Source organism: Drosophila santomea, chromosome 2R, assembly GCF_016746245.2.
Source record: "Drosophila santomea strain STO CAGO 1482 chromosome 2R, Prin_Dsan_1.1, whole genome shotgun sequence".
Classification (NCBI taxonomy): domain Eukaryota; kingdom Metazoa; phylum Arthropoda; class Insecta; order Diptera; family Drosophilidae; genus Drosophila; species Drosophila santomea.
This window is the reverse complement of record NC_053017.2, coordinates 417,385-440,776: the sequence shown is the minus strand read 5'-3', so window position 1 is coordinate 440,776 and position 23,392 is coordinate 417,385. Positions and strand designations below refer to the sequence as shown.

At 38.3% G+C, this 23,392-nt stretch overlaps 1 protein-coding gene and 1 long non-coding RNA gene across 5 annotated transcripts; both read left to right on the top strand.

The window, feature by feature from the left end:
* Positions 1-492: 492 nt before the first annotated feature.
* Positions 493-1,670, top strand: LOC120445204. Its single transcript, XR_005615727.2, has 4 exons — positions 493-671; positions 734-1,003; positions 1,073-1,452; positions 1,526-1,670. It is a non-coding gene; the product is annotated as an uncharacterized LOC120445204 (long non-coding RNA).
* A 2,788-nt stretch (positions 1,671-4,458) lies between these two features.
* On the top strand, positions 4,459-22,971 carry LOC120444367 (transmembrane protein 65). Of its 4 annotated transcripts, none has more exons than XM_039623968.2 (8): positions 4,460-4,620; positions 4,684-5,066; positions 14,318-14,440; positions 14,566-14,607; positions 14,665-14,732; positions 14,796-14,999; positions 15,057-15,134; positions 22,713-22,971. In XM_039623968.2, exons 2-8 carry the CDS (start codon positions 4,787-4,789, stop codon positions 22,740-22,742), a joined length of 825 nt encoding a protein of 274 aa, XP_039479902.1. In that variant the 5' UTR covers positions 4,460-4,620; positions 4,684-4,786; the 3' UTR covers positions 22,743-22,971. The 4 variants fall into 4 exon arrangements, with proteins under 4 accessions (XP_039479904.1, XP_039479902.1, XP_039479903.1 ...); XM_039623969.2 differs by lacking the exon at positions 22,713-22,971 and adding an exon at positions 16,161-16,517; XM_039623967.2 differs by lacking the exon at positions 22,713-22,971 and having other exon boundaries at positions 15,057-15,241.
* Positions 22,972-23,392: the final 421 nt, after the last annotated feature.

Here is a 23,392-nt window from a genome sequence, read left to right as displayed (position 1 = left end):
ATGTCAGTCTGACCGTCCGTCTGTCTGTCCGTCCCTCTGTCCGTCCGTATGAACGCTGAGATCTCAGGAACTACTAAAGCTAGAAAGTTGAGATTAAGCACACAGACTCCAGAGACATGGACGCAGCGCAAGTTTGTCGATTCATGTTGCCACGCCCACTCTAACGCTCACAAACCGCCCAAAACTGCCAAGCCCACACTTTTGAAAAATGTTTTGATATTTTTTCATTTTTGTATTAGTATTGTAAATTTCTATCTATTTGCCAAAAAACTTTTTGCCACGCCCACTCTTACGCCCACAAGCCGCCAAAAACTGTCAGTGTTCAAGACTCTCCTTCGCAATTCACCTAGCTGAGTAACGGATATCAGATAGTCGGGGAACTCGACTATAGCGTTCTCTCTGGTTGAAAATCAATCTCTCCTCTTATAGCATTATTTAAAATTCTGGCAGCACTCCCTTAACGTTAAACGTGACATCACATTAATCGATAGTTGCTGCAATACATAGTACATAAAACCGATGCAGCATTGCCATCTTTTTGTATTGTAAGGCTAAAGACGCAGCAAAAAGTTATACTAAAATGCCAAAAGTTCAGTATAAATAAAAATCTCGAGACACTTGGCTTCGCGATCCGTTGTTCAAGGATTGGATGTCAATTGATCCAAATGACGGTAATAAGCGTTATTGCCGATATTGCAAATCTAGTATAGTTTCAAAGCTTTACGATTTGCAGGGACATACAAAAACCAAGAAGCATAAGGCGGCAACGAGTTGCTTTACTCAAAAAAATAAAATTGTGTTTACACCAAATGTGCTTCCTAAAACGAAGCAAAGAAGCAGCCTTATGTTTGTATATTGCATCCCATTCTGCTATTTCACCCATCGATCACATGGATATATTGTGCGCCACAAAATTTGATGGCGACAAAGTCAAAGTGGAAATAGAGATTCGATTTAGGTGCACGGAGTTTATAATTTGACGTATAGATGAGCTTAAACAGAGGTAAGCAATTTTCTATATATATAATTAATTAGGCTAACACTTCTTTTATTTTATACATTTTTTTTTCAGATTACCCAAAAACTTCCAAATTCTTCAGCAAATCGACATTTTTTCTGTTGAGAAAATTGTAAAACTAGAAGCGTTTCAAACTTCTAGAGCGTTTCAAACTGCCTGTCTCTGAGATTGAACAGGTCGTTCTACAATATAACAACATACATCTGTTAAAATGGGAAAATACGGCTTGCACTGTAAAATTTTGGGCAGAGGCAAACAATTATGTGGATTCGGAAGGCAATCACCGATTTAAAGCGTTCGTTTTTTACTTACTATCGCTGCCGTGGTCAAACGCGGAAGTCGAACGTGTGTCAGATTAGTCAGATGTACATTGTAAAATCGAAGCCAGAAAACTCAATAAACATTGACACAATTAATTCGATTTTACACATACAGTAATTAATATTTTTTAACACAATATTAACAACTTTGACTTTTTATTAAACATTAATTAATGTATATTCACAGTTATGGATTGCGACGGTATAACAAATGTCACAACTTTGAAGTGCCTCAAAAGTACTTAAATATTATTGGAACAAATAACTCGTACACTGCTGAGGAAAATATGGAGTTCATTGAACTGGATAATTGCCTTTCAATTTTCAAATAGCAATATATTAAAAAAAATTCATCAAAACCAAAATGGCTTTTTTTCTTGCTATTTTTGAATTTGATCTAGCCGTTTCTAGCAGGTTTGGAAGGTTATTTTAGCAGTTTATTGCCCAGAAGCGTTGGCAGCAATGTGTATAACTACCAATTGACACCTATCAGCAAATTTCAAACGATTTGGATAGCGGACAATCTAAGAATTCATAAGAGACGAAATGTATGTGAAACAAAGCTTTCGGTCATTATCCCTCTGATTACGGGAGTGGACTCAGCCACAATTAGGACCGCACCTCCTCGCCCATCAGAATTCCTGAGGGTCTCTCTTTTAACAAAGTCTCTGTAAACTCAATGACATACAATGAAAAGGAAAAGTTATCAGGATACCATATCATTTTTATAGAAAATAAAATGAGGAGAGAATTTTGAGTAAAATAAAGACGGGGAGGAAGGTGCATTGTTCTGCCCACATAACTTAATTTTGATTCTCATGGGCTAATTTTCTTATTTTAAATTTGAATTTATTTTAAGCTTTGAACACTTTTACCACCGTACCATCCGGCCAAAATCACTAGAACATATGGTTCTAAGGGATTTGGTTCTCGTTACCGGTTGTGATCATGAAAGATGAAATGTTTATAGACGTATAATTCGTAATTTTTAATTAGTACACGAGACTTTAAAATTTTTTTTTTTTAAGAATAAGGGCAAATAGGAGAAGTTGGAGAACTACCAAACTTTTTTTTATAAATTTTTTATAAACACTTTTGTATGCGTATGCGCATACGTTTTAGCTTTTATTTGGTCATATTATTTTTTACAACAGGAATTGTTACGGTAGCATTTTCCTTGCTTCCTTGTACCTTTTACTTACTTTGAATAAATTTAGTGTACCCTTTTACTCTACGGGTAACGATCATAATTACAGAAGAGAAAGCTATAGTTTCCCGACTCTCAGATAACCGTTACTTAGTAGTGGCGTCGATCAAAATTGGGAAAAACATTAATAGAATGAACAAAAAATACCAAATTTTTCAAATTGTTGGCATGGCTGTTTTGGGTGTTTTGTGGGCGTTAGACGACAAATCGATAGATGTTTACAAGAATAATACAACAATTTTTGCCGATTTTTTAGGCGTTAGTTAGACACAACATTTTTAAAGAAACTTGCGATGCGTCTATGTCCAGAGACATAGACGCATATCCTTCCGGTTATCAGGAACTCGACTAAAGTATTCTCTCTTATTTCAAACTTCAATACGTCATACTTTGAGACAAAAAATTAATATTATATCCTTTTTTTTTTAATATTTCTATTAATAAATCGAAAAGAATTGCATAACAAAATACAAGAAGCCTTGGTCGTAAAGTTGGTCGTAGGAGTTAATATTGTTAATTTTAAAAAACATTGAAGGTTTGTAAACAAACACCGAGGTATCGACGCATTGTAAACTTTTTTTGGTGTGTCAATATAGCGCCTTTCAAACAGCAATGAAAGAGGAACGATGAAAATTGTACCTAGTGGTATTCTATAATGGTATATAAGATTCGTTAAAAAATATACCAATTTATAAAGCACTAGCCAAGTTGATGTGGCCATGTCGGTATGTTTGTCCGTCTCTCAGTATCTGATATCAATATCTCGGAAATTATAAAAACTAGAAATTTGGGATAAAGCATGCAGATTTAAGGGGCAAACTTGAAATATACGTTACGCATTTTTAAAAAATTTAATGTTAGACCATCCAATTTGTATCGTTATCTTTCCTCCTCCCACTCTAACTTCTACTACCCGCAGTCACGCCCACCTTTTGAAATGTTTTCAACATGTTGTTTTATATAATTTTTCTTGCCAATTTTAGTGACCTTAAATAATAGTTTGTTTTATTTGTCTTTGGCATTGCTGTTTATACCCGATACTCGTAGAGTAAAAGAGCATATTACATTCGTAACAGGCAGAAGGAAGCGTTTCCGACCATATAAAGTATACATTTTATTACATACATTTTATTTTATTTATTATTATTATTCTGTCCGTCCGTATGAACGTCAATATCTCAGGATCTGAAAAAGCGAGAAAGTTCAAATTCAGCATCCAGTATCCAGTGACATAGACGCAGCGCAAGTTTGTCGATTCATGAAGCTACGCCCACAAACCGCCCAAAACTGCCACGCCCTTACTTTTGAAAAATGTTTCGTTATTTATTCTTTTTTATTTGTATTGTAAATTTCTATCGATTTTCCAAAAATCTTTTTGTCACTCAAATGCCCATAAACCGACAAAAACTTTCAGTTAGGGTAACGGGTATCAGAACTCGACTATACCGTTCTCTCTTGTTTTTTTTTGTGAATAAACAAATGCTGATGAAACGCATAAAGGTTATTGCATTAGTTATTGCAACATTAACGCTTATTCTATTTTTGTTTGGATATGGATACCAAACAACGTAAGCTTGGCTTTAAGAGTAACAATAATCAATATAAAATTTAAAATAATATTTAATTAGAATTACCCAAATCAAAAAGAAAGATAAATAGTTTGCCTCTAGCGGTAAAAACCATAAATTCCATGGTACTATTAAAATACATGTGTCCTTATTATATGGAAAAGTGTAATATAAATTAAATAACTGTGGACAAGAAATAACAGCTTCAGTGCTGTTTTAAAAAAGGGAAAATTAATATATATGTACAATATAGGTAATATACAGGTACTTACAAAAAAATGTGAAATAGACCCTAAACAATTTAGGGAATACCCTAATTATTTTAGAACGTGATCAATGTAACCGTTCGCTATTTATAGTGGGAATGGAAATGAATAAATGCAATAAATCTAAGAAATCCTTCCCTCCATATGCTAAACAAAACAAAAAAGAAATAATTCACTGATTGACAGAAAGCTTTGCAGACACGTTCGAATCACATGTTAATTAATACTCGAATGTAGAACAGTGAGTTTTGTGTGTACCTTAACATGCGAAATAGTTTATGTACATATGACTTATTTTCAACAGGACTCAGTTATAAATTGGTCATTGTTGACGTATTCTGCTGAGATTATTTAACGAAGGATTGCATTCGTCTTAGAAAGTATTGAAAACCAAAAGAACGCCAATAATGCAAAATACATTTCAAGCCGCTTTTAGCGGTTTAACGCGACAATACATTATAAAGCAGTCGTGGCCCTGTGGCAGAAAGCTCTTAAGGACGAAACTGATAATCCCACCGTCTTCTACATCTAGCCCATTTAAATGTCGAAACTACTCAAAGTTTAGCACACATCTGTCCATGGATAGGGCGATGGAGCTGCTATGCAACCTTGATGATGAGGAACGCAGCAACCTGCGCTCAGCTCTTGGCAGGCTAGATGCCGACAAGGAAAAAAAGTTGTACGAGAGTAAGTTTTTCTCAAAAAAAATTTTGTATTTCAATTGATAAACGTGGGGTTATAATTAAATGAACTAACTATTTGCAAATGCAAATATGTAACAAAATTTACATATACGTGAAAATCAAATCTAAAAAAACAAAATACGACACACTTAAAGCAATTTATAATTTATTTGTTAACTGTAAAACGAATAGAATGATGCATTTGTTAACATTAAATACGATATTTCAAAAAAAATTTGGGGATTTTAATTTGATTTCGGTTTGAATGTATGTCTATGTCTGCAGCAACGCGTCATCTTAAAATCCAAAAACTTGTTGCTGTTTAACAGCTTCTTATGAAAAATGTAAAAGCTGAAAAACAACTATAAATAGGTAATATCCTATGCCCTTTTACACAAATTTTCGTCTAAATACAACAAATAAAAAACGATCCCTAAAAATAAAAAAATAAACAAGTTTAAAGATTTTATTTTTAAACTTTAAGCTGTATTGCTTCTAGCTATTTCTAGATATCGTACTTTCTTAGTTAAATAAAAAATAATAGAGAACGCTATAGTCGAGTTCCCCGACTATCTGATACCCGTTACTCAGCTGGTGGAAGTGCAAAGGAGAAATTTCCATACTGACAGTTTTTGGCGGTTTGTTTTTGGCAAATCGATAAAAATCAACAAAACTAATACAAAAATGAAAAAATATCAAAACATTTTTCAAAAGTGTGGGCGTGGCAGCTTTGGGAGGTTTGTGGGCGTTAGAGTGGGCGTGGCAACATGAATCATCAAACTTGCGCTGCGTCTATGTCTCTGGAGTCTGTATGCCTAATCTCAACATTCTAGCTTTTATAGTTCCTCAGATCTCGACGTTCATACGGACAGACAGACGGACGGAGAGACGGATGGACAGACGGACATGGCCAGATCTACTCGGCTATTGATCCTGATCAAGAATATATGTATATACTTTATATGGTCGGAAACGCTTCCTTCTGCCTGTTACATAATTTTCAACGAATCTAGTATACCCTTTTACTCTACGAGTAAAGGGTATAATACAAAAAAAGACAAATAACTCCGTTTTTGACGGCTTCGCTCAACCTTGTAAATTAAAACATCGACGACGTCACACGTTTCTCGCATAATGCATCTCAACATGAAGCCCAAGCTCGTGGTGTGGTAATTTTTAACGACCTCTTGGGGGGCGGTGTCTGCGGCACCCATATTTATCTTAAAGGTGTTTGCTGATTCTATAAGGTCAACTTTTATTTTTACCTGCGACTTAGCTATGCTAGCTAGAGAGTCTGTATGTGCTCCTTGCGTTTTACGATCTATCCCTAGATCTACTCTCACAGAGATATCCATTTATACATTGAATATCTTTCGGAACACACCAAAAACTACATGCTTTGAACAAACATTTTTCATTAATCTTTTCAAATATTATGTTGCATTATCTTAGTAATTGTTTAACTGTGTGCTGGGGAGCGCAGTCGTCATTCTTAACCAGGATCGCCAGCCGAGTTGATCTAGCCATGGCTATCTGTCCGTAAGAAAGCTGTGGTCTCCGGAACATAAGGAATAGAGTGTTAAGATTAGAAATGTGGATACTAGCGGACACGCCAACTTTAACACCCACAAATCAAACGGTCCCGCCCACAATTGTAAAATTAAAAACAAAAATTTTTATTTATGCCCGTTACTCGTAGAGTAAAAGGGTAGAGTAAAAGGGTATATGTACCAGATTCCTTGAAAAGTATGCCTGTGGTATCATAAGTACTGAAAACCGAAATATATTATGCCCAAAATCTGTAGATTTATGCATTCTTTTTACAGAAATTTAACCAACACGAATTAAACATTTCTTTTTTATATCTTATATTATTTGCATTGTTAAAATTTTTAATATTTAGTTACCATATTTAACTTTGTAAATGTATAATTTTTATTATAAAAATGATAAAAAAAAACAAGCAAAAAACAAAAGAAATATAATTGTGTTAATTAAGTATAAATATTATAATATATTATATATATTATTTAATAATACATAACTTTGTTTTTTGTTAAGACATTAGATACATCCAAACGCAAAAACATGTGCACGACCTTTTTCTTGGGTGTTTTAATTACCCTTCATTTTTTGAACCGTCTCACTTCCAACCATCCAATTTTTATGCATACAGAAAAGTACCTACGGCCGACGCTAGCGCGTCACGCACCCTAAACTTCTTTGCACAGCAGACACCCGGGTGTTTTTGTGCAAGTACAAAAAACATCGTGGTGGCGAAACACCTGGTTGTTTGTCATTGCTAAAAATAGGGTGTCTCCAAACACCCGGGTGCGGTGACTCCCGGTGTTTAGCGGGTGCACTTAGGGTGCCGGTGGCTTGCTGCAGTTCTCTGATACCCACCCTTACACCCACAAATTTCTCCATCGCACGTCAACTAGCTGAGTAACGGGTATCAGATAGTCGGGGTACTCGGCTAGAGCATTCTCTCTTGTTTATTATTTGACTTGCCAGTTTCTATCTCTAAGCCAAATGAACGTGTTTTATAATGGTTTCGTTTAATCGAGGGTGGAAATTAAACTTTTGGTCACTCGTACAAATTTGTTTTGAAACGCACTACTGCTCCGAAATCGTTTAGAAACGTTGGGTGATATGGAATGGGAAAACATGTCTTCTTTCATAACAAATTAATTCTGGTAATAAATACAGAATAGCCAAAATTTAAGTACTTCGTGTATTGTTAATTAGTAAGCTGGTTTTTGTGGCCGAACAAGTGATAATCTTCCGAACGGAGCGAACGCTCCAAACTAAAATAATATGACATATGTCTCGGTGTAGCAAGCGATCTCAGCCAAACTCAAGGTGAATTGAAGCTGATGATGTGTTCTGAGCGGTAGATTTACAGTTTATTAGTCTTGGGCTATTGAACATGTACGCAATGTTAGGCGGCCTAAATGATACACCCTTCTGTCTTCGGTAAGTGATTAGCACAGCTCCACCGCTGGCCACAAATCGTAGCCACTAACTTTTCCTATGATCGGCAGTTAATAAAATGTTTGGAAAAACTCTGCGAGTATAAGCCTTTTTTTTTTTAAAGACACTTACTACAAATCTCTTGCTATGGTTGGAGGAAATTAAACTTTTTTATATCTGTTTCTGCGCTTAGCTAAACGCTTCCTTCTACCTGTTATATACTATTCAACGATAATATTATATTTTATCTTCTTTTGGATTTTACGATTGTTGTGGGATGCTACATACGATCCAACACATGGTGATGGTCACAACTCCTCTGCATTGATCGCTAGTTTCAATATCGTCAGAAACACCAACACAATAACTATTAAATGAGGGTGTGCAGCAAGTTAAGGATCTTTTCCTTGCGGTCTATTTCTTCCACCCTATTGTTGGCTGTGTTGTCGGAGGCTTTGGTCTCTTGCGGACCATTTTTGAACTTTTCACCGGTTCGAAAAGCCGGTCTTCCTCCACGGTTTGTCCTTTTGAATTCACCGTATCACCACAGTTTAGGATTCTTGAATCCCAGAATTTCGTTCAGGATTGGAGCGAAATGTCCTTTTTGAACTCCAACTCTTCTGTTTGTCTTGGACAGGAATTCGATGGTCTCCCTTTAAACGTGATATCTCTATCTCATTTTCGCAAGTCCGTTTTTTACGAGTGTCCTTTTCACGAGACTGACATTTCTTTGTTGCATCAAAGTCATTCAAAGTCTTATGATCTTAGCAAATCTATCTTAGCTATCTATTGGTATAGCAAAACAGTTTGACCCCTTTTACGCCCACAAACTGCCTAAAACTTTTATGCTCATTTTTTGAAATTTCTTTTGATGATTTTTTCATTTTTTCATATACATATGTTCAAAAATTTTATCTACACTGACGAGCAAAACTGTAACACGAGTTGCATATTCCAACTTCAACGGTCGATATCTGCTCTCCTATTTTATGTACGATAATAATCTTAGAATTGGACTAGAGATCCAAAATTCCAGTCACCATGTAACGTGAAGCAAAAAGTGAAGCACGGTGAAGGATCAATAATGGTTTGGGGCTGTATATACAAAAACGGAGTCCCTTGGTCTTAATTAAAGTAATAATGCGGAAGGACAAGTAACCAAATAGACTGCCAAAATTAGTCGACGTCACAACCTCTTGAATCGATATCTTCTGGGTTTTGCTTTGTGGGAACACGTCGCCATGTAGCTTTACGCTACCCTTGAATCTTCGCTACCCTGTTCGAAACGAATGTCGACACCGATGGATGAGATCGAATCCAGTAAAAAATAACTTCAGTATCCGACTAGAATACAATTCGACAGGGACTTTTACTAAGGGTTTGATTCTATGGCAGATATCTGCGAGAAAGTGAGCGGCACATAACTCAAGCCTTGGGAGCGTTTTGGCCTTGAGCCGCGGTACTTTCGACTTTGAGGTCAACAATGATATAGCTTTTGGTAGTTTTGCTACCAATATATACCAATAGACGCAAGCTCCATAAGCTCTCATGGATGCGTCGGCAATGGTATGTACCCGTACCTGTGACATCGGGTCGGTATGCACGAACCGAGGAATAGATATCTCATCCAGTTGAGACAGAGAGCTTTTGAGAAACAACTCGCCACAAGGAAAAGTTGAACCAAATAACGCCTTAGTTGACTTTGAATATGAAATAGGTATCGACTTAGCAGTGCTTTCAGATGCATTGACCTCGGGTGAGCTTGAAAACCACTTTGTCAATTCAAAACCTGCTGCTTGAAGAACCTAAGACACTTCAGACTTCATTGTCTTTAGCTCCTCTCACGTGCAGCACAGTTAAAATGTCATCGACGTAAAAATCGAATGAAAATGTTGCGGATTTCCTCAACTTACTTGAAACTACCTATCCGCTTTATGAACCATCACACGATACATCTTTTTTACATTGGCAGTCCGGGCATACCTGTGACGTTATGCAACCTCGAAAGAGTTGCTCAACTCATTTCCTTTGGAAAACGGTCACCTCCAGTCACCAAAATTTCTGTAGTGTGATGTCAATCGATTCTAACGGTTCTTCACTGCAAGTGAAACCAGGCTCGACCCTTTTTGCCTCTGCATTATGAAACAGTATGGCCTTTTCGTAGACAATAAATACAAACTCGTACCTTTGCATTACAGAGAGAATACCCAAACGGGCTGCAATTTTATAGTAAATTATCTGCTGCATTGCTATAGCTACGAGTCGCTGAGGCTTGCTGTTGGAGGAGGAACACGATAATGATGCTGTTCCTCCCATTTTTGTTTGGTCCCTGGGTCGATTCTATTCAATACCAAATAAATCAACATTGCATTCGAAATGTTTGTCTCGTCTTCTATCGATAACAGTAAACCATAAATAGACGAAACAGTATCGATAAGGTTTCTCAAGGAGGATGCGGACAAATCCATGCGGATCCACTACATTTTGGCAATGCCAACTTCGGAAGCCACATTCTTGTAATTGATGTATCTTATTAATGGAAGCATTTAATTTTTGAGTCGAAATTTTAATTCTTCCTCTGAAATCGGAATAGCTACCTAATCTAGTCGCTAGTTGAATCGAATGGTTCTAAACCGACTTTGGAGCTTGGTTTTCAGCTCTTCCCGAACAGATTTCCTTTTTTGTTTCTCAGCTCATTTTTAACTACTAGGTGTTGGAATTAGTTCGTAGCGTTTTACGAAAGATGGCGCTAGCCAACAGTAAATACTCTCCTGGAAGCTACTGACATAGCGCATCTTTCGTTATTGTGTTGTTGTGTAGTATAAAGCACATCGAAGTTTGTGCCTGAAAAATTATTTTTGGTGCCAAACACTTTTGGAGTTGTCCACATCATTCTTACGGCTTTGATGCGTTTTCTGACAAGGAAGTTTGGCAATTCGAATCAATAATTATTACAATAAATATATTTTGAGTTCAAGAGTAGTTAAATATATGAATCTGGGTCTAAGTATGACGCGACCGAAACGAATATGTTTAAGTTAAATACATTAAGAGCAGGCACTTTTAGTCGTAGAGTAAAAGGATATACTAGACTCGCTGAAAAGTATGTAACAGGCAGAAGGAAGCCGTTCCGACCATATGAAGTATGTGACGACCTGTCAGTGCTCGGGTGGCTCAAGGATGGACAGGATTCGTCTCAGATATTTTATTTGGTTCAGAGACGGTTCGAACACGTTCGGGTCTACCAGTGGGGAGAGTTTGAGAGACCGATCAGGACTACTACAAGGTGGAATAGTTTTAGAGGCCGGTCAGGTCTACTAATTATAAGAAGACTTTTAGAGGCCGGTTAGGTCTACTAATTGTGAGAACAGTTGTAGAGGCCTGTTAGGTCTCCTAACTATGAGAAGAGTTTAGAGGCCGGTCAGGTCTACTAAGAAGAGTTGTAGAGGCCGATCAGGTCTACTAAGAAGAGTTGTAGAGACCGGTCAGGTCTACTAACAAGAGTTGTAGAGTCCGGTCAGGTCTACTAAGAAGAGTTTTAGAGGCCGGTCAGGTCTACTAATTAAGCACGCCGGAGAATAAGACGTAATACGCCAGGACTACTATGATTAGTTAGTTACCACGCCTTTTCCCCGCTTATATGGCTCTGTTGACCTCCTTACCGCTGATTCTTAGCTGTTGGTCCGTTTTCTCTAGCTCCTCCTGAAGGTCTTGTCGCCGATCGCCGGCCGAACTGAATGCCCTCCGGAGGGCTGGGGTGCGCCATATTTAGCGGTTTGGCGAAGAATAGGGCCGCATTAGTGTGGCCGATCTATTGCGGGCTAGTGTGACCCTTCGCGCACGATCCTTGGCGCACGAGCGTATTGGGTTTGCATTTAAATGCGGGTTGTGTGTGTGTTTCTTTTCCGCTATTCTTTCATTTATTTACTTCTCATACTTCTGTGACTTCATATTTGTTTTTTCATATTTTGACTTATACTATGAGCGCGTTCGGCGCGTCAAAAGTATATGTATTCTTGATCAGGATGTAAGCCGAGTCGATCTGGCCATGTCCATCCGTATGAACGTCGAGATCTCATGAACTATAAAAGCTAGAAAGTTAAGATTCAGCATGCAGACTCCAATGACATAGGCGCATCGCAAGTTTGCCAATTCAAGTTGCCACGCCCACCTTAACGCCCACAAAACACCAAAGACTGCCGCACCCACACTTTTGAAAAATGTTTTGATAATTCTTTTGAAGAAATCATATAACCTGATAGAATAGGTTGATACGTATTTTGAAAGTTCGCTATATAAGGACGAAGTTAGCGAATTTAAGCTTGACAGACAAAATATTTCAACAGCCATACATAGTTGACTCAGTAGAACAGAAAAAACTGATATATCCACGGTTTTTAAGGCAGAAGAGTTACCAACCCGGTCGAAAATTCAGATACCCACCTTTTAAGGTGATTCCAAAGAATGGGCTCTTTTTCACAGAAGTCATTCATACGAGAGGCGATCTCATCCCTTCTCTCGAGTTTAATTATCTCAAGTTGGCCTTAAAAGGAGAAGCCAGGAATGTGGTCTCTAATTTGTTGCTTGGCTCTGGAGAAAATTATGAAGCCACTAGGAAATTTGTAACCAAGCTGAATGAATTTTCTCTGAACACAGGAATAGGCTTATGAATTTTCCAAATTTAAATTTGGAATCCAATAATCGAATAAAAACATTTAATGACACAATTAATTAGTCTTTATATATTGTAAATTTAAAGGCACAATTTTTGATCACACAATTCTTCAAAAATTCTTCAATTTAGTTGGAAGCCGTGTCAAAAAATCAAAAGAAATACAGGCACTTTCTGATGCCATGAACTTTTTAGAGCAGGAAGTTAAACCAGTGAAGAATATTATTAATACCAACATGAATGAAAGTTATAGTGACAAAAGGGTTTGTTCGTTTTGTATACTACCGGAGTATTATTTAATTCAATGCCATAAATTTAAAATAATGACTGGGTAAGAAAACATTGGATTTGCCTAAGTTGTCTGAGGCATCCGTTTAATAAAAATGTACAAGCTTTCGTTCGATTTGTCAAAAGCCTCACCACACGTTACTTCATTTACGGGGGTCATAATCCAACAACAGGGCAAGCCTTGTTAGCCGTTGGCTTTGATTCATGTGAAGTCAGGGAAAAATTAAGAGCTTTTATTGATAGAAGAGTCAGCACCTATTCTTAAGTTTTAAAACTTTGGGTTACATATGGAGATAAGTCAAAATACGATCATCAGAAAATATTAAAGAGCTTTAAATTAGCTCACCCCGATTTTAATTAACCTAGTCGTATTACTCTAATCATTGGAATAAAGGTATACACTCACTTTTTGCAAGATGGAGTTATTAAAAAATTGGTCAAAAAATTGATTTCATTGGATAGTTTTTGGATGTAAAAATCCAAAGAAAAGAAGAAGTTGAAGAGTTGAAGAAGAAAATAGTGATATCTAGTCTGAAATATGGTAAAATAAATTTATTAGAACTACAAAAAAGAATTCAGATGGGCGATTGTGTCGATTCCATTCAAGGAGAATGTCACAGATTAAAAAAAAAACAAGCTATAGCTTACTTCATTAATCTGGAACAAAAAATTAAAAAGAAATTAGAAACTTAAGGTTGACTACACTGAATTCATTAAAGAATACATGGCCTTGGGCACATGGTTGAAGTGAATGATAAATTGACAAAAGTTTGAACGGCATAATGTGGGTTGGGCCTCTAGCTCAAAAATATATTTTTGGCGTTATTAAATGGTGAAAATGGAAACTTGTTGTTTCGGCGAACATTAAAAAGATGTGCAAACAAATAAACATAAAAAAGAATGATCAAAAATCTCAATATATTTTATTAAAAAATTCTCCAGCAGAAAATATTAAAAATTATGAATTAGCCACCATCTCTTACAAAACTGCATCTGCAACAATTTTTCTTATACTTCTGAACAAATGTCTACTGCAGAAAAAGAAAAGTCAATGTGTGTTCGTTGTATAATGTGTGTGCGATCTGTAGTTTATCGTTTTATAAGTTACACGAATTGCTAAAAGCAGAATGGTCGTATACAACGAACAAGGCTAACGCCGTACACTAATTAAGTTTTTGTTATGCTTTTTGACACAAATTTTATATTTACTTTTCATATTCCTCTTGACTCCCAACATCGATATGTTAATAACTCATATTTGACACTGGAACAAAAAACACTCCACCGTCCCGGATCACATAAAACTATACATCGGTTTTAAGGTCAACTGGCTTTCGGTAGTTGGCGCACTCGGTTCGGACGACTTTCTAATAAGACGGAGTTGGGCCAAGTTATTGCGGGAACTTTTTGTGCAGTCCCTGATGATTGGCTGCGAAAAAAATTGGGTAAATAACTATAACTGTCACTAGCATAAAGCTGTGGCCGTAAAAATAAAAGCATCCGATCCGTACCATCAACGAACTCTTGTCCTTATGGAGGTATCAAACTTTCACTTTTATATTGTTTCCAGTTGAGACGGCAGCATCACCCACTGCAGGTCAATTATACAGTAGTAAGTAAATGTCAAAACTTGTTGGCTTATAACTAATAACTTATCAATTATTTTTAGTTTTCTTTGTAAATGCTGTGCCGTTTGTCGCTTTTGGATTTCTTGACAATTTTATAATGATCATGGCGGTAAGTATAATTTAAAGCCAACCAAATAAACTTGTTTATATATATATATATATCCCTTTCTAGGGGGAATATATTGAATATTATTTGGGCCACTTTATAACGCTGTCTACAATGGCAGCGGCAGGACTAGGCAACACTATAAGCGATATTTTGGGAATCACTATGGCCACCTACGTTGAGAATGGGTGCCAGATATTGGGTCTAAAGCAGCCCAATTTGACTCCAGCGCAATTCGAATTAAAGTCTAGCAAGAGGTCGTCAAGTTACGTATGTTGCGCTAAGAGAACAGATATTAGGGACTGTTTTTCATATATATTATTTTAGGGTCGGATTGTCGGCATCACTGTGGGCTGTCTGCTTGGAATGTGCCCTTTATGGTATATGGATGAAAAAGCAGATAAGGTGAACGTAACTGATGAAATCCACAAAAAATAAAAAGTGTTTTTCAGCTTCTCAAGAGAACGGACATCGCAAATAATATAACAACATTCACTTTTCATACTTTAAAAGGATACGTTGTTTTATTGTTATTAATGATTTTTTTGTTGAATATGTTTTAAATTTTTGTTATGCAACTCAATACAAAAATGTACCAAAAGTATCAGAAACACATATGCATTCACACGCATACATTTTTAGAACCTTTTTTTTTTATCGAATTATTATCTTATAACAGATCACTTCATTTACCTCAACTTTAATATGTATGGACCATACTTTAGGTTTAACTATATAATGCTTTTGAATCTCTTTAAATTTTACAAAATACAATTGTAAGGGGGGGACTTTAGAAATTTAAAAAAATCTATTTATCTTATTGCTTTAATAGATAGGTATATAGCTTCAAAATATAGTGCCAAAAATTTAAAAGTTAATTCTCGAAATTGTGAAAGAGATGCCTTCCGGAAGTGACTGCAACCTTTAAACGACATTTTTTCGAAACCATGTTTTCAATATTTTTAAGAGTACAAAATACTATCGAATATTCTATATAGACCAAAGATTTTAAAAACAAACCATTTTTAATGTAATTGCGGCCAGCATCACTAACACAATCTACTATGTCCGCACGATATGACTTTCCTTCAAAATTTTTTAAAATACAATTTTCACTTGTGTAAACAATTTTTTTTTTATTACCGCACGAGTAAATAATTACTATATGGATTTTAAAAAATATTTTAATTTCCCTACAGCTGATTAAGGTAGTTCCCCCCTTAAGTAATATGTTGGAAGTAAATTTATCATAGATGTACAGTGCCGCTTAACAGACTAAATTTCAATAATATTTTTGGTTCCAATTGCATAATTTTGTGTTTTTTTTTCTAAACTTTTTTTTTTGTTGCCTGATTATTTTCATCGTTAAATTCGCTAGGAGTTTGCTTTCACTCATTTGAATAAGTTTTACACTTTTGACTTCACTTTTAGTTTGCCTTCGGAGTTGAAAACAGTTGAATTTCAAAATGTAAAGGATCTGGAATAAATGATCGGCAAAGCTACAGCAATCAAAATTAACAGCGACCAAAATCAAAAGCAGCAAGATGGCGAGTGCACCGACTTTAGCTGCTGCAACTGCCAACGACTTATACAATTCGTAGCAAAGCAAAATGCACAAAAAAGTAACTCTGCGACGGAAGCTAATTTTTGATTTTCCTCGCCCCTTGATTTTCTTAAAATCATATGAAATGAAACTTATCGTTTTTTAAACGCTGTAAAACACAATACCACAGATTCATATAGGAATCGTCAAATTGACAATCTTATTGCACTACTCGTTAGAAAATAAATCTTGATGCATTGATGTATTAAAAAACATACATCTAATTTGTTGTTGAAGTAATACTACATATTTGTGTTGAGCTAATAGTTGTTTTATTTAGCTTATATAAATATTATTAATAATTTTAAGTTATTCTAATTAATTGGGGCCTCGTAGTGCAGTGGATAGCGCAACTACCTGTCAAGCACGAGGTCGTGGGTTCAAACCCCACCCAACTTTCCTCTCAAAAAGATACTTTTAGAGGTTTTAGAAAGTATTCTTCCATTCATAATGCCTAATACAGCAATCTTCGGCAGCTTACTCCTGCCCACCGCTTCACCCCCTCTCCACGCTATATGGAGTAAAAACGGGATCCCCCACATAGTTACCAAGTGCACTCTGTGTTCTGCGAACAGCAACAACACCCAGCAGGGCTTGACACGCGTTACCAGACTCCGCTTTTCTACGACTAGCAACATCACCGTAGACGGCACTCCCCGATGACGTTAGCTGGCAGCCCCACCACTGGAATAAGCCGCATCTGGCCAATCACCAGATCGGTCGAAAAAACATAATCGATTCGGCCCCCCCCCCCCCCCCCCCCCCCCAAATTCGATGACGACCATAGGCATATCAAAACGGACACGAATTTGACAATGGAACGTTAGAACTCTGAGAGAACAATCTAGATTAGCACAGTTCGAGACGAAGAAAAAAAGACTCCATATTGCAATAGCTGGAATCAGTGAGAGGAGGTGGTCTAGCAGTGGGGAAACAACAACATCAAATAGCAATCTAGTCCTACACAGTGGTAACAGTGACGGCAGCAGATACGGAGTGGGGATTTATGTGTCTAAGCGCATAAAAAAGACACTGCACTCCTGGGAACTCATTTCTGATAGGCTCATGAAAGCCAGATTCAGATGTAGAGCTAGACATATAAACATCATACAATGATATGCCCCAACGGAAGACGCCAAAGATGACACCAAGGACGACTTCTACACTGCCCTCACAGCAACCCTCAACAAGACACGGCAAGGTGAAATTAATGCGAAAGTGGGCCCCACCAACACCGGACTAAGATCTGTCATGGGCCAACATGAAACTGGGACTCGCAATGACAACGGAGAAAGATTAGTGGAACTCTGCCAGCTATTCCAACTGGTCATCGGCGGCACAATATTCCCACACAAAGATGTCCACAAATACTCCTGGACAGCTCCTAGTGGTTTCATGCGCAACCAGATCGACCACATTTGCATTAGCAGGAAATGGAGACACTCACTTCTGGACGTACGGAACAAAAGGAGAGCATCTATATATAGTGATCATGAGTTGGTTATTGGAGAACTTGAAATAAAGTTGAACCGCAACTACTCAAGGAACACTGTGATAAAAGCCAACACCGTCGAGCGCCCCCCTTAAACCTGCACCGCCTTAACGAATCCACTCTGATGACGAGAAGACCACCCATGGGAGCGCACCTTCAGACAGCTAAGGACCGCAGCTGAGCAAATAATTGGGCTGCAACAACGCAGAAGAGCAGAATGGATATCTGAAGGGACCTGGGACATGATAAGGTTAGGTTAGGTTAGGTCGGAAGGCACTCAAGGGGCCTAAGGACCTAAAGAATGTATTCGCGGTTTTCGAAATCCTTTAGGATCGAGGTATTTTTCGCGAAGGCAAGTAATTCGCCTGGTTTCTTCCTGGAGGCATCTTCTAGCGATGCCAGAACCGGAGCGCCTAGGTAGTTTATTCTTGCCCTTGTTAGGGCCGGACACTTGCAAATGAGATGCTCCAAGGTTTTAATTGCCCCGGATTCGTCACGTTTCCGGCATCTGGCGTTGTCGGTAATGCCCAGTTTGACTGCGTGTGCCGCAGCTAGGCAGTGACCTGTAAGAATTCCCACTACAGTCTGCAGTCTTTCCTTGGAAGACGCAGCACGTAGTGACTGAGTTTTACGTTGCGCTCTTTGCACATGATTTTTGAAATTTTGCAGGTGGTGGAAGTTCTTCTCCATCTGCTTTTGGCTCGTGCGTCTGCCCGTCTTTCCAGTTCGCTTTGGAGCGTCCTAAGAAAGACAGGAACGTTTTCTGATCTTTCATTCGCCCGTCCAACGCCTTCCCTTGCACGTTCGTCTGCCGTCTCATTACCATCGATGCCCTGGTGGCTGGGAACCTAGTAGATCCTCACTGACGTGGTCGTGCTGAGGATATCTAGTGCCTCCCTGCTTGCCAGTACACTTTTGGAACTGACCGCTGACAATTGCATGGATCTTATCGCCGCTTGACTGTCTACGAACAAGTTGACCGCCTCATGTGGGCGGTCAATGCTCAGCGCAAGCTCTGCTGCTTTCCCTATGGCCATACTGTTTCATAATGCAAAGGCAAAAAGGGTCGAGCCTGGACCGCTCACACCTCATTCTTCTACATAGATACTCAGTGACTGACAAAAGTTTAGCGTTATCGTTCGATTTCTGGGTCTTAAAATCGATCTCCGGTTATCATCCTGATCAGTCGGTGAACGTCAGTGATTGGAAGATCCCGAAGAACCTACCATTAGCAGACCCATATTTCTACAAGTCACAAAAAATTGATATGTTGATAGGAGCAGAATCATTTTTCGAATTGCTAGCTGTTGGTCAAATTAGACAAGGTCCTTACTATCCAACTCTACAAAAGACCCTTCTTGGTTGGGTTGTTTCGGGCAGATACAAGTCTGCAGACCCGAAAAAAGTTGTGAATAGTATCAGTTGTAGTGAAGAACCTTTAGTATCGATTGACAGCACACTACAGACATTTTGGTCGCTGTAGAATATGCCAAATCCAAAGAAAATTCGGTCGGCTGAGCACTAGTTATGTGAAGACCATTATAGGAAAACTACTCAAGTTTTGCCATCAGGTCGGTTTGAAGTTAGGCTGCCGTTTTAATGTGATCCAAATGAATTAGGCAACTCCTTCGAGGTTGCAAAACGGCGGTTTTTGTCGCTTGAGCGAAGGTTGTCTTGAGATCCTAACATGAAGACCATGCACTTGGAATTCATGGAAGAATATCTCGCCCTAGGTCATATGTCGCCTACAGACAACAAAATCCCTTCCACTCCACATTATGTCATTCCCCATCAATGCGTGTTAAGGCCCCAGAGTACGTCAACAAAGTTGCGCGTCGTGTTCGCAAAACATCGTCTCAGGTGGCCTTAAACGACATTCTGATGGTGGGGCCGACAATTCAAGAAGAGTTGTACTCCACTCTACTCCGCTTCCGGCTGCACAGGTATGCCCTGACTGCCGATGTAAAAAAGATGTATCGCCAAGTAATGGTTAATGAAGCGGATCGGAAGTTTCAACTCATAGTGTGGAGGAGAGACCCCTCTGAATCCTTAAGATTATACAAGCTCAACACCGTCACATATGGTACTGGACCAGCCCCATTTCAGGCTATTCGGTGTTTAAAGAGGTTGAGTGAATCTGCTAATCAGCTGCCGACGTGATTGGATCCGATTTTTACGTCGATGACATGTTAACTGGTGCTGCATGCGTAGAGGAGCTAAAGACAATTAAGTCTGAAGTGTCTCAGGTTCTTCAAACAGCAGGTTTTGAATTGACAAAGTGGTTTTTAAACTCACCTGAGGTCACTGCATCTGAGAGCACTAAGGCGTTAGGAATAGCGTGGTTGCCTAGCAAAGATGCCTTCAAGTTCAAAATTGACACTTCTGTCATGGGTCTCCGAGTGAAAAAACGGAACATACTATCGGTGACATCGAAGCTGTTTGACCCCCTCGGCTTGTTAAGTCCCATTGTGATTAAAGGAAAGATCCTATTGCAGGAACTTTGGCTTAATAAGTTAGATTGGGATGAGTCAATTCCGATGCATTTGGAAACAGCTTGGGATATGCTAAAAAGCACTCTGTCTCAACTGGATGAGATATCGATTCCTCGGTTCGTGCATACCGACCCATTGTCACCGGTACAGCTACATGCCTTTGCCGACGCCTCCATGAGAGCTTATGGAGCTTGCGTCTATATTCGTAGCAAAACTGCCGAAGGTTTTAAATTATCGTTGTTGACTTCAAAGTCAATAGTAGCGCCGCTCAAGACCAAAACGCTCCCAAGGCTTGAGCTATGTGCCGCTCACCTTCTCGCAGATCTCTGCCATAGAATCAAACCCTTATTAAAAGTATACTGGTCGGACTCTGAAGTTACTCTTCACTGGATTCGATCTCATCCATCTTCGTTGTCGACATTCGTTTCGAACAGGGTAGCGGAGAGAATGGTCAGGAGAAGCTACATGGCGGCATGTTCCCACAAAACAGAACCCAGCAGATATCGTTTCGAGAGGTTGTGACGTCGACGAGATAGGGCAGTCGATCTGGTTCACTGGCCCACCATTTCTGAAGGACGAAGAAAAAAACTGGCCCAAAAATGCGCATTTCGAGCCGGATGAGGAAGTCTTGCGTCAGGAAGCTAAGAAGACTGTGGTCGGACTGACCGCTGCTGTGCAAACTTCCGATTTGCTGGATGTCATTGAGGTATTCTCGTCACACCTCAAACTGCTTAGAGTGTTCGCTTATATGTTCCGCTTTTTAAGAAAATGCAAAGACAAGAGTATAGTTTTCGAAAAAACTCTGCCACCGACTGAATATAATAAAGTGTTTCATAAGATTATCGAAATATTACAAAAGCAAGTTGGGGGGCGACTAGCTAACGCTCCTATATCATATGATGAAAAGTTTCCCTTGCTGTTGACGAAACGCTCGCAGTTTGTGCAGAGCTACGTCCGGCATGTGCACCATTCCAATTTTCACGTCGGCCCTCGAGCACTTGTTAGCATCCTACGACAGCGAATTTGGACCGTAAACGCTCAGGAACTCTGCAGTCAGACAGTTCGATCATGTGTGCGCTGCTTCAAATGCAAGCCTCGACTGATGACACAAATTATGGGAAATCTACCCGCAGATAGACTCCGTGCTCTCCGCCCATTTGCGATATGTGGCGTTGATTTTTGTGGCCCTGTCTATACGACATTCAAAATTCGAGAATGCCCCGGTATAAGTCCTACGTTGTCTTATTTGTTTGTCTTGCGTCCAAGGCGGTTCACTTAGAGATTGTCTCAGATCCAAGTACTGATTCTTTTCTATTAGCTTTTCAAAGATTCATTGGTCGACGAAGACGTCCGCAGACGGTGCATTGCGACAACGCGACGAGCTTCGTCACTTCCTGGCTCTTCGCGATCGGATCGAGGAGCTGGCGGACGTCAACTAAATATTATATGGATTTAGGAAGAAACGACTTCAGGTCACTACAAAGCGTCTGCAAAAAATACCGTATTTTCCAGCATCTAAAGGTAGTTTCCCCCTTAATGCTGTGGTAGCCAATGAACTTCGGGCTTACGCAGGAAATACCATGGGAATACTAAAGCTAACTACCCAGCCCAACCGAGACATTTGAATTAGAGGTAATCCTGGCAGAATACAGTATTTCTCAGAAGAGACTGGTGCCAATAAAAAAATCTATGCGCTGAGAATAACGAGGTAAAGAACTGAGTTATGTTCCAGCTGCAAATGTCAGTAATATTTACTGACAAAACATTTCAGTTTCTCATTTAAATTACTTTTAATTTCATTAACTTAGGTCTATGAGCTTGTTAAGAAGCTAATTCATCATCTCTAACTTCACATGAGAAACGGACTCGTCTTGTTTTTTGCTCAGCCAAAATTTAAATTTAAAGTTTAAAACAGCTATATATGACTTGCATTAGGTGTTGTTTATGCTCCAATCACGCCGAGGTCACCAAATATTGAACTAATACATTTTTAAATCGTTTTTTTTTTTTAAGAATTGCGTTACCGATTTAAATGTAGAGGTTTTCAAAAGCGATAATTGCCATTGATGCGCATATACATTGGTTACGATAGCAAGAGACACGAGAGCTTGTGCAAAACGAACAGCAGAACGCCAGGACCATATTCATTTCGCTGGTCCATACAAGGCTTGAGTGTGTATCACCTGTTTGAAGTCCGCAATATTGATTTCAAAACTCAAAATTAATATAAATATAAATAAACATAATTTGAAAAATAAACCTTATTTTTTCTCCATATTTCAGAAGACTAATTTATATTAACTTACCGTCCCAAGATAACCGTCTTTATTAACAGAATTACACCTTACTTACGACCTTGTTCTTTACTTTATTCTTATATCGCGTCTATCTTTTAGCGAGGACCGTTGCACTGCCTTAGCTGTTGACCTGTCCTAAAGCAATTTATGCAAAGAGCGAACTGGAGTAGAATATTTATATGAACATTTTTGGCGGCTGGACTGGATATCTGAAACTCGTGAAGGTTTTACGATCTTGTAAAGAGGACGTACGTAACTTCGTGTAACTTACCTTAAGAAGTTCTAAATTAAAATGACGACCTGGATGAATCAAGCGAAAACAGTCATACAGTCATCTTCAAAGGCAAGAAATTTAAAAATCAAGTAAGAAAATGAAAAAATATCAAACCATTTTTCAAAAGTGTGTGTGGTGCAGTTTTGGGCGGTTTTTGAGCGTTAGAGTGGTCGTGGAAGCATCAAAAACTATCGCAGCGTTTTTGTTTCTGGAATGCCTGAATGCGTAATCTCAACTTTCCAGCTTTTATAGTTTCTGAGGTTTTGACGGAAGAACAGACTGACATGAACAGTTCCACTCTGTTATTGATCCTTATTCCTAATGCACATTTATCATTAAATCTAGTATATCCTTTTACTATACGAGTAACGGATATAAATATTAACGTTTTAAACGGACAATCGGAAATTGTTTATATTTTTCCATATCGTACATGACAATTTTGATATGCCAGGTAATGGTATAACTTGTTTCAATATAATTAAGAAGATTAATTGTATTTTAA

Coding starts and splice junctions, on each gene's coding strand:
- LOC120444367 (XM_039623967.2), top strand. CDS start 4,787: ATGCAAAATACATTTCAAGCCGCTTTTAGCGGTTTAACGCGACAATAC. Junction 14,733..14,795: donor ATTTTATAATGATCATGGCG/GTAAGTATAATT, acceptor ATCCCTTTCTAG/GGGGAATATATTGAATATTA. Junction 15,000..15,056: donor GCAAGAGGTCGTCAAGTTAC/GTATGTTGCGCT, acceptor ATATTATTTTAG/GGTCGGATTGTCGGCATCAC.